Source organism: Myxocyprinus asiaticus, chromosome 35 (assembly GCF_019703515.2).
Source record: "Myxocyprinus asiaticus isolate MX2 ecotype Aquarium Trade chromosome 35, UBuf_Myxa_2, whole genome shotgun sequence".
Lineage (NCBI taxonomy): Eukaryota > Metazoa > Chordata > Actinopteri > Cypriniformes > Catostomidae > Myxocyprinus > Myxocyprinus asiaticus.
Genome location: NC_059378.1, coordinates 35,304,958 through 35,318,865, shown reverse-complemented (window position 1 = coordinate 35,318,865; position 13,908 = coordinate 35,304,958). Strand labels below are relative to the sequence as shown.

General features: G+C 37.3%; 1 protein-coding gene across 1 annotated transcript; it reads right to left on the bottom strand.

Moving 5' to 3' along the window:
* Positions 1 to 23: 23 nt before the first annotated feature.
* LOC127426105 (protein disulfide isomerase Creld1-like) lies at positions 24 to 13,690 on the bottom strand. Its single transcript, XM_051672630.1, has 6 exons — positions 13,493 to 13,690; positions 12,150 to 12,385; positions 11,973 to 12,056; positions 9,696 to 9,791; positions 8,308 to 8,448; positions 24 to 2,646 (listed from the first exon to the last, which is right to left on the bottom strand). Exons 2-6 carry the CDS (start codon positions 12,316 to 12,318, stop codon positions 2,426 to 2,428), a joined length of 711 nt encoding a protein of 236 aa, XP_051528590.1. The 5' UTR covers positions 12,319 to 12,385; positions 13,493 to 13,690; the 3' UTR covers positions 24 to 2,425.
* Between the last annotated feature and the right edge of the window lie 218 nt (positions 13,691 to 13,908).

Below are 13,908 nucleotides of genomic sequence, written 5' to 3'. Positions count from 1 at the left end.
ACTAAAATACAAATAAATAAAAAACAAAAGTTTATTCGTTTATGTCCAAAGTGTTTCACATTGCCCTGATAAAAATACACATTATATCGGTATATTATTACATGGAATTTGTTAGTACTTGGGCTGTCGCGTTAACGCATAAATTCAGTGCAATTAATTATTACAAATAACTTGTTAAAAATGAACACAATTAATCATGCCTCCAGACCGTAATAAGGAATTTTCCTTCCATCAGAGCAATTTAAGATTGAAGTATTGTACCACCTTCATGTTTTTACGAGTCTCAGTCAGCAAGGAACAGTAAGCATGGTGTCCTTAAAACGCTGTTTATGGTGCGACGCAACCAATGCGAGACGCTCCAAAAGCATCCGTCTGACGCATGTGTATATACTGTAGACACATCCTTAGAAAAGTCCTTACAAAAAGTCCTCGGACAGATTGACGAGTTCAATTGCAAAATATATTGCCGTTAACTGTAGGCCAATGATAGGCTTCTGTTAAATTATATGGAAATAAAAAATACAGTGCCATCTAAAGTCATTTTCTGTAATGTAATTTTGTAATCGCCTGCCACAACAATGTAATGTTATTTATTTATCTGAAATATTATATAACTATACATATTCCGATGAGCCAAAACATATCCACTCACAGGTGAAGCGAATAACATTGATCATCTCCCAACAAGGCCACATGTCAAGGTCTGGGTAGATTAGATGGTAAACAAACAATCAGTTCTCATAGTCAACATGTTGAATGCAAGAGAAATGGGCAGGAGTAAAGAGTGACTTTGACAAGGGCCAAATTGTTATGGCCAGATGACTGGGTCAGAGCATCTCTGAAATGGCAAGGGTTGTGGGGTGCTCTCGGTAAGCAATGGTGAGTGAGTACCTACCGACAGTGGTCGAGGAGGGACAAATCGGCGACAGAGAATTGGGCACCCAAGGCTCATCGATGCGCAAGGACAATGAAGGCTATCCCGTCTGGTCCGAACCGACAGAAGGTCTACTGTGGCACAAGTCACAGAATATTTTAATGATGGTTACGGGAGGAATATTTCACAACACACAGTGCTTCGCACCCTACTGTGTATGGAGCTGCGTAGCACAAGTGCCTACAATAGGCATGCAAGCATCGGAACTGGACCTTGGAGCAGTGGAAGAAGGTTGCCTGGTCCAATGAGTCCCGTTCTCTTTTACATTGCGTGGACAGCTGTGTATATGTGCACCGTTTACCTGGGGAAGTGATGGCACCAGGATGCACTGTGGGAAGATGACAAGAGGGAGTCTGATGCTCTGAGCAATGTTCTGCTGGGAACCCTGGGTCCAGCCATTCATGTGGACATCAATTTGACACGTGCCACCTACCTAAACATCGTTGGTACACCTCTTCATGGCAATGGTAATCTCTGATGGCAGTGGCCTCTTTTAGCAGGATAATGCGCCCTGCCACACTGCACACATTGTTCGGAAATGTTTTGAGGAGCATGATGAAGAGTTCAAGGTGTTGCCCTGGCCTCCAGATTCCACAGATCTCAATCCGATTTCCAACAAGTCCGATCCATGGCAGCTCCACATCACAACTTACAGGACTTAAAGGATCTGCTGCTAATGTCTTGGTGCCAGATACCACAGGACATCAGGGACTTGTAGAGTCTTGTAGAGTCCATGCCTTGGCAGGTCGGTGCCGTTTTGGCAGCACGCGGAGGACCAACAGCATATTAGGCGGTCATAATGTTTTGCCTCATCAGTATATATATATATAATTGTTTAAATATAATTATAATTATTTAATCATATATTTAATTATTTTTATTTTGGGGCCTTTTGCTGCAAATATAAATGTATGTGAATAATTGCAATTAATTCTATTAATTAATCAGCATAACATGTAATTCATTTGGTTAAAATTTTAATTGATTGATAGCCCTTGTTAGTATGCAGTTACATGGGGAAAATTCTGTTAGTTTTAGCCTTTTTTATAACAGAATGTATTAACATATTGTATGCATTCTTTTGTTGTTGTTGTTTTTATTTTTTTTATTTATATTATGTTAATAATGGTGCCATTGACACCAAATCTTTAAAAATATTGAAAATGCACAAGTGCGAATGGGATTTGAGAGTTGCAACAGAGGGGATTAAATTTCATTCTGCTCAAACAAAACTATTGTACTGTATTGCTTCAGAAACTTTGGAATATAGCACATTTTTGTCTTCTTCTGAGTTTGACAGTTTGTGCTAATCCTTTTTTTATTTAACACGCATATTGACATTTTCCTTGGGTCAATTCAGTGTCAAGTGTCAACATATGGCCATTTTGCAGTGCAATAAAGGGCCACAAAAAATTTAAAAAATAATATATATATATATATATAAAAAGCATTGCAAATAACGTTACAAGTCTGTTGCAGGCTTCTTTGTTTTTATCTCCCTCTTATGAGAGTGTCCATCACTCGATCAATCTTATCAGAGAGCCAGTATCCAGCCATGGCAGCCACTGCACCCATGAAGATAGAGGTAAACACCAGGTCCCCTTTTGCCATCAATGTGGCCAATGCACACAGCACCACACCAAAGAACATTTGCTGCAGAACCTCGATTTCATCTTCCTGAATGTCATCAAAAAGACCCTTTTCTTCACCAGCTGAGGAGAGAGATAGCAAGAGGTCAATAAAACCAGAACACTTTGGAAGCCCTATAAACACACACATATGTGAAAGCAACTGGTGAAAATACATTAAAAAAAAATGATTTGAATAACAATGACCAGTCACAGTTCTGGCTAAGAAACATTGTACATACAGATCTCATAATACTTTTATAACTTAATCTCTTTTGTGTAAATGAAGTCTCGCTCTGTAACCAGAGATCAAAAAGAATGCAATGTCAAAAGCGCAGCGGGGGCGATTTTTCGGGCATGGTGGGACTTGTCCAGAATTTGGCCCACTGGGTCCAAATATAGGTGGAAAAACATTATAAATTGACACAGGGAGCTGAGGGGCTGAAAACAAATAAGGGCTTCAGCAGAAAAGGAAAGTTGTTTCAGAAGCAGTGCAGGTTATTACATTTTGATGACCAGCGATGGGCAGTAGCCTTGGTATAAATAGCTAAGCTATTAGATCAACTACATTTCAGTCATGACAACCATCGGAAAGATTTAGCATGTTAATGTAGGCATGACATATTGATCGGATTTTGGTCCTGATGAACTAGATCCGCTATGCTGCTGCAGAGCAAGTATAGAGACTTACTACTGCTACAACATACACAGACATGCCCAGTTAAGAATGAAGACTGCTGCACAATTATTCAAAACACGAGACATGCTGCATCGAGCATGTAGAACATGCTGCTGCACAATTAGACATAAATACAATCCCCATTTAGCAGATCTACACAGGTGCAGCTGGGAAAGAGGAGGGTTTCAGAGATAAACTCTCACAACGTGCTGCAGTGAAACCGGCTTATCTGCAAAACTGAGCAAACTGTAAATATCAGACAAAGAAAGAGTTGATTTGCTACCTTATTACATGTCAAAGGACCTGTCAGCTTACACCATGCCAGCCGAGTTGCTTAACATATCACATGTGAATGAGGCGATCGGCTAACAGATAACAAGTTTAAAGAATTAATCAGATTGTGCAATGTAGAGTTTCACGCCTGAACATTAGTCATTTCAGTCATGGCAACTCTTGGAAAGATTTTGGAAAGCTGATACAGCAGAGCAAGTATGAAGACTTGCTACTGCTAGAACATACACAGACATGCTGAGTTAAGCATGTGCACATGCTACTGCACAATCAGACATACATAAAATCCCCCAACAAATGCATTAAAAAACACAACCCCACAACCGAGCAGATCTACCACCAAAACTTGTGTGCTGCTGCTGCTCCAAAAAGCCATGTGCATATAGTGTATGCTAGCCAAGTGTGCCTTGGCCAGCTTGGCCAAATGGCGTAATGCTAATGAACTAAATCTCTGTGTGTCTGGGCCAGCTTGGCCAAATGGCTTAAACGGCTAGCAACCTGACTCATAATGGCCCCACTCGTACTCAATCCCCACTCGCTTGCGTCTCTCTCCTATTTTCTAATTAGGAATGCAACGATCCGAATCCTGGAACGGTTAATTTCGATACTGATGGCTTTAACCGTATAGGTTATTGGTCCGACAAGCCTGATCCAAATCCGATACTGTGTTACAATACCATACGATACTACTTTATTTATCCCTGGAGTCATGCTTGTTACAGTCAAGCTCTAAAAATGCCATAAAAGAACCATACAAGCACCATTAAAGTAGTCCATATTACTTTTTTTGGGGCATTTTATTTAAAGTCTCTTGATGACATACAATAGCTTTGTGAATCTCAAAAGATTGCATTTAATATATATATATATATATCTGCACGCGCAGCGCACTTAAAATAGGGTTGCACTGTTGTGTCTCACACACACACATAGCATGCGTGGGCTGATGACATGCTGCCGTTTTCAGCTCTCGTATTGTCACACAATATGTGAGCGCTCCACACAAACTACATCTCAGATGTAGATGTTCAATAGTTCAGATTGATAATAACATGCATTTAGATCGGAACCGGAGGATCAATTCACCAGATTTTGAATGAAGAAAATCATGTTAAACTACTGTGAACTAGCCCACACACAGACACTATAAGGTCAACGTCTTCCTGGATTTTTCCGTCAAAATAAAGGTCCCAGGGTTTTAAAATTAAGAAATTACAACTTAAATAAATTACAATTGTATATTAAAATTCTAATATTTATTATTGTTATTGTTGTTATTAATAATAATAAAACAATGATTACAACATACGTATGATTATTATTATTTTATTACAATAATATTTAAGTTGACTGGGTTCCAAATAAATAACTGTGTGATTGAAAATGGACTGATATCCTATTACAGTGGTTCTCAATTGGTTTTGCTTCGGGACCCAGATTTTATATTGGACATCAAATGACGACCCATCATAGTGAAAAAACATAACCTGTATTTAATTTACAGTATCCTGGGTCACATTTTATTTTATTTGCATAGTTTTGTCAAGTATAAGGGCATGTATCAAGTGACATTATTTTTGTTGTTGATGTCAATAACAAAAATAAGTTTTCTCTCCCCCCTTTTAAAAGTTGATAAACAAATTGATTTTATATGAGCCTATTATATTTATTATGCAGTTTATTTCCTAATATCAAACATCATTCAAGCAGAACATACATTACACAGGAGGAAAACTGTCTAAAATTTGTCCATAAGTCTTGGAGGTCCAGACTTTGAAGCCCTTTATGAACTAGTCCTTATATTTACAGTGCAAGGTGGAAATGAATCCAGCTACAGAATGTCCAGATACTATCCAGACATGAAACGAATGTTAATGCAAAGTGTAAATGGGGCCAATTTGTACATATTTAACTAGTGATTTAGACTATCTATTATGTGGATTTATTTAAACTAATGACCTAAAATAGCGATGTATGCCAGGCCAGATATGGCTAAGGGTTACCTTGTTAAAGACGCTCTTCTGTGTGTCATGGTCAAAAGCAGACTTTAACGTGCATGCTGATAGAAGAAAAAGCACCAGCACCCACCTGAGCAAACAGCATTTTCAGACAAAAACTCTTGCAACACTTAGTAGGCTTATCTGCAAAACTAAGCAATTTAAGTGTTAGACAAAGAGAGAGAACAAGAGCTGATTAGCTTCCCGATTACATGTAGAAGGACCAACAGTTTTAGATTACACTATGCAAGCTGATTGTCTTAACATATCACATGTGAGCAGCGGATTAGCTAATAGATAACAAATTCAAAGAACCTATCAGCTTGTGCCATGTAGAGTTTCATGCCTGAACTTCAGCCAGTTTTCAGTAGTGAGGTGGTATTTTCACTAGATTTTAAATAAGGTAGCTTTTTCAGTAGTGAAGCTGTTTTAGTGAATAGGTAGCGGGGTAGCTACTCTACAAAGCTGCATTTACATTAAGCCATGTATCCAGTATTTCCAGCAGCTGGTTTTTGAATCAGAACTAAAGATGTCCGAATTACAAATTAATCACTCTTTTGAGTCGGTTCTTTACAATGAATTGGTCACACAGGATAGCAAAACGGTCTAAATCAGTTTTGTGATTCCATCTGAATGACTCAGACTGCTCATGCACGTACTGAGTCGTTTGGAGCAGATTCTCACTCACAGACATGCTAAAGGTATAAATTAAAAGAAAACGCTGGTTGCAGTGGATATTTATCAATTAATGGAAACCAAACCTGCAAATGTGTCCTATTGTTTGCTAGTGATGAAAAAGGTCTATATTGAGTGCACAGCTTGTCAACAACTTACTGCAACTAAAATAATTTTACAACCAAGAAGAGTATCAAAACACTTAGTAGCCTACATGAAAATGACCATGTTTTTTGGGCATGCACCATGGGATTTTTTTGAATTACCTTAAAGCACCTTGTAAATACAATGGTATATGAATATGGTAATCATACACTTATTGACCACTTTATTAGGAACACTATGGTCCTAGTAAAGTGCCCGATGTGGTCTTCTGCTGTTGTAGTCCATCTGTGTCAAGGTATGACGTGTTGTGCATTCTGAGATGCTATTCTGCTCAACACAGTTGAACAGAGTGATTATACCATAGCCTTTCATTCAGCTCGAACCAATCTGACCATTCTCCATTGACCTCACTTATCAACAAGGTGTTTCCGTCCGCAGAACTGTGTCTGCACTGCTGACACATGATTGGCTGATTCGATAACCACATGAATAAGTAGGTGTATTGTTTGAAGTACTTTGAAGCACCATGTGAATACAAAATGTTACATAAATATGATTACTATATATTAAAGTACTATGGTATGACAACCTGAAACCATCAGATATTGGTGTGCAGAATTTGGCCTCTTAACAGAAGCTTCCAAAACTCAGAGAAATACTTCTAGTACACACAGAAATACAACAGCTGCTAGACACTGAATTACAGCACAATATAAATAGTATATGTACAAAAAGTTGGTATATATATAGGACTGTGCAATGGAAAGTATGTGCAAAGAGGTATGGGTTTGTACAGGTAGTGGTATAAATATGAATAAGAATAGCGAATATATAAGATCAGTGATGTTGAATATTAAACACATGGATTTGTGTAGATAGCATGTAAAAATTGGAATAATATGTTTTTTGCTTGCACATATATGTTATATTGCACCATACTGTACACCTGAATACTGTATACTTGTATTGCACTATAATATACTGTACCATGGCTTTGATAAATGTCATGTGAATAGGACTTTTAGATGCACTGTCTATGACAGAATGCTCTGTGCATCTGGTTGAGTACTTCAAATGTAGGAAGCTACTTTTAGCATGTAGCTTGTAGTGTAACAAGTTACTTTCCCTAAAGTGTAGCTTTCAGCTTAGCTTAAAGTTGCACTCAGTAATTTTTTCCTCATTAAAAAAGTTTAACTCCTAAATTTATGTAGGAAACCATGACCACTCATGTTAAAATGAAGACTCCAGTCATATCAGTAACCTTACAAAAGCTGTTTTATTCTACATGGAGAGGGTCCGCACATGGGGGCTGCCATGTTACAATCACATGACCAGACAAATACTACTCACTTAATCTCAGTAACCATCCTGTTATCACTGATTAAAGCATGGCTGACTGTGAATACTAAATTTCTACAACGGCATCTGAAACTAAAAACTATTGATTTTAAATGATGCTGCATCCAAGCCGCTAGATGTCAGTGGAAGTCCAAGATGACACAAAGACAAAAGTTACTGAGTGCACCCTTAACTAATTTTTCTGTTGAGTAGTTGGTAGCTTAGCTAGCTACATTTTCTGAGTAGCTTACCCAACACTGCTGATGACAGATTACTAAGACAAACTTTTTTCTTGAGAATAATGTGCACTGATGAATTGTGCTCAATAAGACCAAGAACATGTATTGAGAAAGTAAATAAGGTCGATTTTGATTTCATGTTGATTTAAAAGTGTAACATTTTCGTTTAACATCATATGGGTCATATGACATTACTGTTACATGCAATACAGGTTTTAGCCACACTTGGACCAATGTGATCAATTTTCCTCATATTATGTAACAAGAACAATACACTGCAAGAGTTACACAATACTGATCCTTTGGACTTTTGGGACAGATCTGTTTAATTCAATGTTTGAAGTTCACATCCTCTGCTCATAGATTAGATCTCTGTTATTTAATATCTCAGTTTGGGACTCAAATTATATTTCCAGTTTACCTCTTGGTTGGTTCCTCTCACAGGTGTTGTCCTTGCGTGTGTACCCCTCTGCACACTGACACTGAAAAGACCCCTCTGTGTTCACACAGAAGACACTGAGACCAGGGCAGGCCAACACCTCTTCACTGCATTCATCAATATCTGCAGGAGAAACAGGTTAGACATAATGTGCATATAAAACCTGAGAAAAAAACAACACAAAACCTGAGAGCCTAGTCTAGATTGACAGCAAGATAAAAAAAAAAAAATCCAGATCAAGGGTTATTTTTTTGTTATTTATTTTTTATTTTTTTTGGCCAGTGTTGTTTTAATCAAATGTGACTTAGTAGGAGGTTAATTAATATTATTATTCTTGTTAACATTCTTAAAGGGACAGTACATCCCAAAATGTACTTACACCTAGGGCTGGGCGACATATTGAATATTATCACAATATTACAATACAATACACAATATTATCGCAATAATTTGGCTGGTGATATAAAATTGTGTGGTTGTTTCAAGGAGCACAATACTTGTTGACCCCTCTCCAAACATAGCGCTTATGGTTGTAACCATAAAGCTCTATTTTGGTCTCGTCACTCCAAATTACAGTGTGCCAGAAGCTGTGAGGCGTGTCAAGGTGTTGTCGGGCATGTTGTAACAGGGCTTTTTTGTAGCATTGGCTTCTTTCTGGCAACTCGACCATGCAGCTCATTTTTGTTCAAGTATCGTCGTATTGTGCTCCTTGAAACAACCACACCGTCTTTTTCCAGAGCAGCCTGTATTTCTATATTTAAGTTCCATTACCTTGTTACACAGGTCTTTTGACAGTTCTTTTCTGCTCCCCATGGCTCAGTATCTAGCCTGCTCAGTGCATCCATGTGAGAGCTAACAAACTCATTAACTATTTATACACAGGCACTGATTGCAATTTAAAAAGCCACAGGTGTGGGAAATTAACCTTTAATTGCCATTTAAACCTGTGTGTGTCACCTTGTGTGTCTGTAACAAGGCCAAACATTCAAGGGTATGTAAAATTTTGATCAGGGCCATTTGGGTGATTTCTGTTACCATTATGATTTTAAAAGGAGCCAGACAACTATGTGATAATAAATGGCTTCATATGATCACTATCCTTAAATAAAAGACAGTTTTTTTGCATGATCAGTCATATTTTCAAAATCAATGCCAAAATTTCACAATTTCTGCCAGGGTATGCAAACGTTTGAGCACAACACTATATAATACTATTCAGAAACCTTAGGACTAGATAAAGAATGTTCTTCCATACTAAAAGACCATGTTAATTTTATTCATGTTGTACTCCTGGATGATATTTGTGTGGCTCCTCATGTCAAATGATTGGAAAAACTCTACAATGATTACAAGCTTGGACTAAAACTCACCTAAACATCTCATCCCTGATGATCTGTATCCTACAGCACATTTCTTACAGTGGGCAGCTCCTCCACCCATACAGCCAGCACAAGCCTTGTCACATCCTGATACAAAGGACATAGAGAAATCAGTATTAATATTATTCAATATTAAAGTGATGTCAAAATGCAAATTCTGTCAACATTTACTCACCCATATTTTGTTCCAAACCAATATTACTTTATTTCCTCCAAAGAACACAAAAGGAGATGTTTAAGGGGTCATGACATCTTCTTTTTTTTAATAGTTTTATTACCTTTCCCGAGGTCCTCTTATAATGTTAATAAAGTTTTCTGGCACCAATACAGTCATAATTTAGTAACACACCAATCAGCCACAACATTAAACCACCTGCCTAATACTGTGTAGGTCCCCCTTGTGCCACCAAAACAGCGCCAACCAGCATCTCAGAATAGTATTCTGAGATGATATTCTGCTCACCAAAATTGTACAGAGCGGTTATCTGAGTTACCGTAAACTTTGTCAGTTCAACCAGTCTGGCCATTCTCTGCTGACCTCTCTCATCAACAAGGCATTTTTGTACACAGAACTGCACCTCACTTGAAGTTTTTTGTTTCTGGCACCATTCGGAGTAAATTCTAGAGACTGTTGTGTGTGAAAATTCCAGGAGATCAGCAGTTACAGAAATACTCAAACCAGCCCATCTGGCACCAACAATCATGCCACGCTCCAATTCATTGAGATCACATTTTTTACCCATTCTGATGGTTGATGTGAACATTAACTGAAGCTCCTGACCCGTATCTGAATGATTTTATGTACTGTACTGCTGCCACATGATTGGCTGATTAGATAATCACATGGATGATTAGAATTTACTCCAAATGGTGCCAAAAACAAAAAACATCCAGTGAGTGGCAGTTCTGTGGGCGGAAATGCCTTGTTGATGAGAGAGGTCAACAGAGAATGGCCAGACTAGTTCGAACTGACAAAGTCTATGGCAGCATCTCCTTTAAACTTCAACGTAAACGGCCACTGATATGAATGGCTAACATCGTGCAGTCCCACGAAAATGGCCATATTTGAAGCTCAATCAGAAGAGAATAAACAAGCTCCACAACATTATATAACAAAATTTCAGGGTTTACACATGACGTACATCCAACACATTGCATCCGAATATATTAAACTGTTCACTTACTGTAAGCACAACAGCACCACAAACTATCAAACAGTCATGACATTTGAAATATTCATGAATACAACTGTTTACTTAAGGTTCTGCAATCGGATCCATGTGTTTTTAACTGCCCCATCCTTCAGTAACAGTTCCTTTGCAAAGCTTGAATCATATTATGACTGGTTCACAAGAAAATCACTTTGTTATGAGCCGAAATAACATACAGTCCATGCTGAAATATGACGAAGACACATCCACATGATGCACATACATAGTCCAAAGCACGGTGTGAACTAGACGCACACACATTCAGTATTATACTGCACTTAAATGCACATCACCGGAAACGCATCAAAACGGCCAAAGACGTCCATCTAGTGCATGTTTACATACACCAACAATTAAAAATAGCGCAGATGAGCACGAGAATGCATTGAGGACACGTTTGTGTTCAAAACAGCAAGGGTCTCCTTTTCAGAGCTGTAACTTTACAACACATCTTTTAAAAGCGGTGCAAGATACATGACAACGGTCAAAGACGTCTGTGTAGTGCATGTTTATATAAAAAAAATAATTCAAAATAGTCCAGATGGGTCCCCTTTGGTGTTCAGGAATAGTTAGGCCACACTAGGGTGTGATGTAAAGTAGGCATTGGTGGTTTTTTGCTGTAGATGCGGTCATGAATTAATGGGCCCCCAACTAGCATAGGGATGTCACTTGAGTAGAGAAAGAGGCGTTTTTGCAGCTTAGTCTCAATAAATGCTTTTATTGCATTGCGAATTAAGTTTTGAGTTCTGAAATTTAGAGCATGTTTTCATAGTAGAATGACCTCTTATATGTCAAAATATAAAGGACAATTTGATTCCTCATGACATGACCTCTTTAAGAAGTACTCTATGTTAGTCTGAAACCACCATTCAGTTTCAATGCATCTTTTCTCCATACAATGAAAGTGAATGGTGACTGAGGCTTTCGTTCTGCGTAACAGCTCATTTTGTGTTACACAGAAGAAAGACAGTGTATGGGTTTGGAGCAACATGTGGGTGACTAAATAATGACAAAGTTTTCAGGTAATAAAATACCTCTGGGGATAAATCACACTGACCTCTGCACTCAAAAGATCCATGGTTGTTCAAGCAGTATGTGTTATAAGGGCAATGACCCAGTTCAGTACCACATTCGTCAATATCTGTCAGAATAGAAATCCAGGCAGTTCTTATTCCGGAACCAAATGAACCATAAGGTGAATCAAGTGTATACTCAGTCTGTTCATCTGACTTACCCACACACATGTTGTCGTGGAGGGTGAATCCTGTGTGACACTGCAAGCACTGGACTTTCTCTATTCCCCCACATGCTTTACAGTTCTCGGAGCAGTTGTGACACAAAATTTTATGCAAAAAAGCAATGCAGAGCACAGCAGACAGGAAGGACATCTGAGAGCTGGACATGACTCTATACACAAATGGAACCCTCCAACATGGGGGTAATTTGAACCCTTGGTTGCCACAAAGATTACTGTTAGAAGAGACACGGAGAAAAAATAAAAAAGAAAGAAAAATATCATTTTTATTCTTAAAAACAAATTAATGTAATTTAAGAAATGAAGAAAGGATTTTAAGGTGTGTTGTACTATTAGAAGAAGCTAATTATAACACTTCAGTATTTAGGAACTATATATTTATGTACATCATATGTGTTTATCATATAAGCTCAATATGAGTTGCCCAGCTCCCATGAGAGCTGCTTTGCAAATAAAAACAAATCAGGTTACTGCACTTATGAATCAAGTTTTAGAACTAAACTGTTTGTGCTACCACCTTTTTATCTTAAAATTTCCCAGCTTTAAATGCACATTTCACTTTTAAAATGTCACTTTAATAGAATTGACATTTTAATGTCAGAAAAAGTAAAGTTGTACATATCTAGTATTGTACATTGGACATTTATTTTATTATTTGCATGTACTGTGTACATTTATGCTTTAAAATGCTTTTAAAGAAATAATTGTGTTATTTACTTAATAGTTAGTATTTAAGTCAACATACTTTAAAAGTATTTATGTCAACATACACAAATAATCTTTACATATACAATTATATATGTAAGCTACATCTTGTACTCGGTAAATAGTTTCTCAAGAAATCGAAATATTATTTATTACAATCATGGAAGTATAATCTTTATATACTAAACATGTAATTGAAATTATGTTCTCACGACTGTTCATTTAAATTAATAAAAAGGGGGAGATATGAAAAATATGTTAGCACTATTTTCTTTATATATATATATATATATATATATATATATATATATATATATATATATATATATATATATATATATATTCTTATTTTTAAATATGTAAGCATTTTTAACTAAGTTAAATTAATAAAAAAATATTAAGGTTTTGTTTACATATTAAGGTTTACATTTTATTTAGTAAAGATTACTCAATTCAATTTGATAGAATTTTGTTACGATACTGTAATGCGTAGTTGTATATCATGCATGTTACACAGGAAAGTGAAATCAGCAGAACCACTGCAGTGTATTAGTAAAGTAGCCTCCCTAATATTAGTAGTTTGCAAAAGTTCGACATGGATTTTTTTAATGACTCACAAATAGGCAAGAGTGCTGTTTGGAGTGTCAATGAACCAGTTTCTTGATTTCTTTTCGGTATCCAGCGAAGATTCACTTCAACAGATATCACGTTTGACCAGATAGGAATCCTACTATTGCGTAGGAGGCACATGCACGTGTTTAGAACTGTTTCATGAGAGTTATCTTCCTCCAGGGGGCGCTTGGGGGCTCAGAGAGACGAATCCTCTATACAAAAGTAGATAAAAGAATAATGTCTCGTTCAGTAGTCACATATTATTGTGATTAGTCCATATTGACCAACGCGGAGAAAAGTTAAGGGCCGTTCACACCGAACGAACACGTCCTTGCGCTAAAAAAGGAGGTAACCCCCCAATTTAAAAAAATAACCGCAACCCACCCACACACACACACACACACACACACACACACACACA